Here is a 6665-nt window from a genome sequence, read left to right as displayed (position 1 = left end):
GTGGCTCGGAGAGGTGGTCCTAGGAGAAAGATGGAGAAGCAGGGTGAGCACCTCGCCCCACTCACCCCCCAGGAGCACGCAGGGCACTCCGCTGCCCTGCGCGAGTGCACGTGAGGAAGGGGCTGCTGTTTTTATCGCTTCCCCCAGTCCTCCCAATGTGCCTGAATTCTGGGAACACCAGCTCCCGGACAGCTAAGTTTGGTGAGCTGGTTTTGCCCTTCTGCAGGCAGTAGGAGCTGTGAGAAAATTGCTCCTCTGATAACCAGGCTGGTTCTTTCTCAGTCTGGGGACCCAGAAGTCAGATGCACCAAACTTTAGGGCCCTTAGCAGAATTTGAGCTTTCATGCCCCTTTTTTTTCCCGCTTTCATGACGCACTGCAAGTTTCCTATCTATCAGCTGGCCTTGACTCCCTAAAGGTGCATTTCCAGCTTCTTTTTAAGGTCAGAAAACCACACACGTGGTTCCCAGTTACTCAAGCGTGCCCCAGTTCAGTCATGTTCTGATCAGGTTTAAAGGACTCGACAGCTTTTGGAGACCGTCCTATAAGTGACGAGGCCTTTCATTCAGCTTTTGGTACGTCTAGACCAGGTCTTGCCTTAGCTTGAGCAACATGATTGCCAGCAGAGTGGGGTTAATGAAGCTGCTCTGAGTGCTTGTCTAGTCACATCTCAGAGATTCCTTTATAAACACCTTTTTTTTTTTTTTTTAGTTTAATGAGTTAGTCAGCTAGCTGATGTGAAAACTGCTTCAGCATAAACCCATACTCTCCACTGGCTTTAGGTTTTAAATACCTTTGAACTAAGCTAAATTATTCTTCTTTGCCTCTGAGGCCAGAGAATAGGATTACCTGCCCATATATGAATAGTCCCATTGAACCAGTCAGATCCCAGGCTGGTGAGTATACATCAACACCACACACCATCATCTACTGATGTTTTGATTGCTTATATGCCGGGAACACTCACTCCCTGAACTGGTATTTGAGAAGGTATAGACAGCTCCTAAGACATAAATGCACATGACGCTGTGTGGGACAATAGGCAGATTGTCTATAGACTCCCAGGACCACATAGCAACATAGAACATTACTGCAGTGGCTGGGAATAGGACGGCAATTGGGTTTCGGTGACATATTTATCCCATCTTGCGCATGTGGAAGGGCGAGCCCTTCTCAAAAAGCCATTCCCCTGAATGTGCATGGGCATTTCAAGGCTTTATGAACATGGCTTCCTCTGCCCTTCTCCCAGCATGGCTCCAGTTACAGTTTTCAGACCCTAGTTCTGCCAGTGACGTACCTCTGAAGTCTCCAGGGACTGGATCTCTCTGGGTAACTCTACAGCATGCCTGTTGAAGTAGTCCATGGTAATAGCATTATTCCAGTAGCTCAGGTTGTTTTCTGGGTTAGATGTCTTTTTCTTCCTCCTCATGCAGCAGACTGTCAGCAGAACCGCTGTCAATAGAAACATGTCGAAAATGGGGTTATTTCCTTTCAGTAAGGACTCATCAGTACCACAGATTTGGTTTTTACGTTACGTCAGGAGAGGGCTGGAGACTTCATTCGTACAATTCGCTCTCGGTCAGATCTAGCTCTCTCCTAACAACCCCCACACAATCACATCAGAATATGGGCCAAGCAGACGAGGCTTTGCGCTTGGCAGAATATGCGGTTTTTACTTTCTTTTTCTATTTAAAATCCCCAAGGTGTGGCTGCCTGGCTAATGAAAAGCTTCAGTGGTGTAAGTGGTGGTATTTTAATCCCTAAGCGGGGATTCATGGACCCTGTAGGACAGGGGGCGCTCTCCAGGGGCTGCGGAGGATGCCTCTGCACAGGTCTTTTCTGCTTCTAGCGTGTTCAGACGCTGCAGCGATGAGCCCATCAGCAAATGGGCCGTGAGAGACACCCATCCTAGCTCAAATACCAAATTCATAAGTGCACGTAGGTGCACGTCTTCCATTCCAAAAGCTTCTGCCCTGAAGTGCCACGGATCCCTGCCTCTGTCACCTGCCATTCGTAACTCGCGTTTTGGGTACTTCATGATGGCGCCGCACAACGTCAGTGACCAGCAAGGGGAACAGATGGGCTCCTGAGCGGGAGGAGGCAGTGGTGAGGTGGCCTGGAGGTCTCCTCGGGTCCCTGTCTCATGTAGCTTATGCTTCCAGGGTAGCATTAACCCCAGAGCTGGGGTTTTCCTGCCTGTCTCCATCAGCTGTATCAGGGTGTGGGATCCGCTGATAAGGGTAATCTGCTCCCCACACCTGCCTGGGCATTGGCGGTGCCTGAGCCTGGCTTTTTCTCTTATCTGCAGAGCACACTTAAGCTTCTGCAATCTGAAATAGGTGAGCTTAGAGCGGAGCAGTTGGGCAAGACGAGGTGACCAACAAGTGAAACAAGTGAATTGTCTGCCTGGTCTCCAGACCCTCGACCGCTGAGATGCCACGATAACGCTCCCTCAGCCAAACACAAAGCTGGCTGAGTGTTATTTTCTGGAATTGCTTTCGGTTTGGTCATCTGTGTCACAATTCAGACGGGTAATCTCGGCAATTTTACGAAAGTTGGGCAAACCCACTGTAACGAACTCACTGCTCCCACCAGTCCTTGCTCAGGCACAAGCTGAGGCGCGTACAAGGGTCTGTTCAGAGGAGTAATGCATAAGCTCCCTCTGCTTATCTTACACCCGTGGAATTAATTGACCAGTTGTGCTTGTAACCTACCTAATTTATACCGACAGACAGGTAGCTGGACATGTACTTACTTTGATTTGTACCTGTGACATAGGGAATGCCCTGCTGTAAATTCACTCCATTATTTCTAAAACCCTCTTGGTAGAAAAGGAGAAAATATTAATGAAGCAGAAAAATATATTATTTTCTCAGCTACAGTCAAAATTATTGATTAGAATTACAGCCCAGAGGAAAGAAAAGCTGCAGGCAGGTGGAAGCTGCTTTGTATGTCTTGACAAACATTGCAACTGTCCGTATGCCGGAGGTCTAATCTCTTATCCCATCTACTCACATGAAACAGCCATACAAAAGTGCAAGGCTAGAGCTCTATTTAAAACAAAAGAATAAGCTACTAAGAAACAAACATTTAATGAGTTTGAGCTCAGGCAGTTTATGTCTCGTTCAAAGGGAAAGGTGAGCTTATGCTATAAATCTTCCGGAAGGAATGGGAAAATCTCCCGCACCGTGCCTGCGTGTTTCAGAAAAGCAGGTCATCATCCAACTCACTATTATCTTTGGCTCATATCACTTCACTCTTTCTACCACCAATAACTTCATGTGCTGACAGCCCGGCAGCGCTAGGCAGGGACCCCATGGTGTTCTCCCTGCCTGGGGGAATGAATGCCCATCCTCCTGACGGATGGAGGAAATGCTCCCTCCGGGTCCCAACCCAGCCTGCAGGCTCGTTGAGATTAGGAAGTGAAGCAGTACCTACATTTCATCCTCTGAGCCAACAGACCTGGGAGCTTTTCGGGACTCCAGCAACAAGCGCTCCCTAAGGCACAGAGCATTTTTGGAGGTGCCTGAGGATATGAGAGCCCCAGTAAAGCCAACCCTATTGCTGTACAAATATTTTGAAACCCTGAGGTTTTAGAGCTTATAAAATGTTGTGGCTGCTGACAGAGAAGTATCGGATTTGGGTTTTAGGGACTGGAAAACTGGTGACACCGAGTCGAGAGAGATCTCTGCTTCTTCCAGCAGGGAATGGCCCTGCCATGTGCAGATATGGTTGCTATACAGCAATAATGTTCTCTCCCTTAATCACACTCTTTGCCTCCAACCTTAGTCCAACAAGCCATTGGGTGGAAGGCTGTGAAAAATGGCTTTCTGAGCTTCCTTGAATATCACATATTTTAGGAGAAGGCTGTCTACTTCAGCTGCCCCCATTCAAAGCAGAGGAGGCCTGATTTACGATTTACGAGGACAGCAGGGCTGGAATGGGGCTATTCCCTCTTCATCTCACACTAACTACCCTTTTGGGGTATGTTTTAGTGAAATTAATGTAGCTAACATAGGGCTGCTCACTTCCAGAGCAATACTAGGAACAGGGTACAGCTTTACCAATGTTCTTAGATATCTATTTTCTCCCATGATTAGAATGATGTGCATTACAGAATAAAAATCTTTCCAGACAGACAGTTGTAATGGCCAGCGAGGACATATTAAGTGGATGAAATACGTAGAGGGCAGAGATGGTTTGGAAGGGAGAAATGGCCATAAGAACAACGCAGAGCTGAAGAGAGGAACGGTGGCTGAAATTGTTTTTGTCTTTCCTGGTGCATTGTGTGATGTCCTCATAAGGGTGAGCAAATGCTGCTGTGCCGTACTGCCACGTATCACCTCTGTTTCAGAGTCAACCCTTTGGGCAGAAAGAGGGCTAACTCTTCTCTGGTTTTCCAGCGCTCACCTTGAAGAGCTAAACTGACTTTTCCCTTTCCCTGCTCCACGTTAAAGTCAACAGCGAGTGCCACGGTTAAGACACATCAGCCTTGTGCCTGTGTCAGTCCGAAGCTCCTCGTACAGAGATTATGATACATGTTAGGAAATACCAGGAGTGCCTCCAGTTTTGTGGAGACTGGAGGTTGAGGGAGTTTGGAAGCATTTCTAACCTGTATCCTTTGACCTGCTGCTAGTCTGGAGGCAGAAAAGCCAACCCACACTTTCAGGGGCTGAGCTGCTGATAAGCTCCGGCTCTGACGCTGGCCACCTTCTGGCCCTAAGGCAAATCATGCCTGCTTTATCCGTGTCGTTCACCCACCCCCCACCCCCCGCATGAAACAGGACATAATACATCCTACAAGTGGGAGAAACGAGATTATCCCAGATTTACAGGTTTCTAGGCTGGTGGGAACATGTCCATCACCTACTCTTGCCTGCACAACACCTGCACACCTGGAGACTTTCACCTGCTAATTTATCTATAATCTGTACTTAAGGTACAACACATCTCATAGGAAAGCGCTTCTTTTAAGGGCATGGAGTGACCGGATACCCATCCCATTCCCACAAAGTTTGTTTCAATGCTTAATTTCCATTGTGGGAACATGTTTACATTCCCCTTTTTGTCTAAATACCTCCAGCTTCAACCTCCACGTCCTCAATCTTTGCCTTTTTTATTAAAAGCTTCCACGATGCTATCAGAAATGTCCCCTATACATGGGGGCTTCACCCTCTTCTTGGACTACATGATGACGCAAGTGGAGTTAAGTTGCGTTTCTCAGCTCTCAAAATCATTCACATGGCTCTTTTGTAAGCTTCCAATGTTTTTTTTTAAACATAAACCACCAGGATTACACACCACATTCAATACTGGCCTCATAAATGCAGTGTAATGAGATCATACCAACTCCCCACAGTTTTCTGACAGTCTTATATCTTTTCTTTCAACTCAGTTAAATATTTTACCAATCCCATATAGCTGCAGACCCCCTTCCCCCACTCTCCAGCTCCCACCTAAAACATGGTGTGTACAGACCGGAACGTTGCAAGCACTTGCAACTTAGGAGGTAAGTCAGGAAATATTCAGACAGAAGGATGTTAATTTACTTCTCCCTGTGCCTGCAGATCACAATGTAAACTACATTTCTACAGAAACTTTGCCTCAATGACTAAAATAGTGTTTTTTCCATATTTCTTTCCATCTCCCTCATTTACTGTGGCCATCTAGAGTAGTATAGCCTTAGCTGTGATAGAGGTTTGGTTACTGACCACGGCTGCTTACAGCTGGAGGCAGGATGCTCTTCGCCAGCTCAGCCTGAGCTCACACCTGGGGATTAGACTCAGGGTTTGGGTTCTCTCTCGCTTCAAACCGGGAAGCAAACGTTCCTATGTTCTGTGATGAAGAAAGCGGGTGAGATAATTTTGGAAAGCATCCCAGTGCACAAAATGTGAGCTAAGTGGGGTTAGGTCCAAGGCAATTCTTCATATATTCTTTGAGTTCTGCTGATGCCTGCATTCGGAGGCTCAGCCTTCCTCTCGTGTTTTCCCATGTCAGCAGAACTGACGGAATTAATTGACTTCTGCCCGTCTGATTTGCAAGTTTCTGTTCTTCCACGTTTTATCGCGTCATTCTGTAATTACAGAGATGTAAGTACTGGGAGCCCAAGGACTGGGATGGTGGGTATTCAAACGAGTTCCCATTGTGTCTTGGTCTGCACTGCAGAGACGGGCACCAACACCCGTACAAACACCCGTGCACAAAAATGTTCAAGGCTGCCTGAAGGACATCACAAAAACAACTCGAACTGTGACACGCAGAAAACACTGATATCAGTGTTATATATGACTTTGCTTTTCTGGGAACGCAATGATACAGAACCCTTCATTTTTGCAGCCCTAGGATGGCTTTAGCAACATTACCCCTGTTATTCACACCACAGAACCGAGGTAGCAAAAGGTGACGTGATTTCCCCAGGTTGGCGCAGCAGGCACGGCTCACGCGTTCCTGTTCAAAGCATTACTTTTCTGGCTAGAATTTTACGGGATTAGGACTCAGAGACACATGCATCTTTAAAGAAATAGGTACTGTAAGGACAGGGAGGCTAAATCCCATCTTTTATTTCAACAGGCAAGCTCCTGAGGCCCAGATCTTCAGGCCAGTGCCATCGCCACTGGGCTGTGCCATCAGCGTGGCTGGCGGGACCCGCGAGACCACCTACGGGCA

General features: G+C 47.3%; 1 protein-coding gene across 1 annotated transcript in view; it reads right to left on the bottom strand.

Moving 5' to 3' along the window:
- Window positions 1–4: 4 nt before the first annotated feature.
- The window catches only part of TMEM108 (transmembrane protein 108), a gene marked incomplete at its 3' end in the record, with an annotated part of 17726 nt that continues 11065 nt past the window's right edge, over window positions 5–6665 (bottom strand). Inside the window, exons 3-4 of the mRNA XM_010149561.1 lie at window positions 1297–1451; window positions 5–19 (exon numbers count right to left, since the gene is read on the bottom strand). Of these exons, the coding sequence (XP_010147863.1) occupies window positions 5–19; window positions 1297–1451 (170 nt within the window). The remainder of the gene's footprint in view (window positions 20–1296; window positions 1452–6665) is intronic.

The sequence above is a fragment of the Eurypyga helias genome, unplaced genomic scaffold (genome assembly GCF_000690775.1).
Source record: "Eurypyga helias isolate BGI_N326 unplaced genomic scaffold, ASM69077v1 scaffold33253, whole genome shotgun sequence".
Classification (NCBI taxonomy): Eukaryota; Metazoa; Chordata; class Aves; order Eurypygiformes; family Eurypygidae; genus Eurypyga; species Eurypyga helias.
The sequence above is the reverse complement of the archived record's forward strand: the minus strand, read 5'-3'. Positions and strand labels throughout refer to the sequence as shown.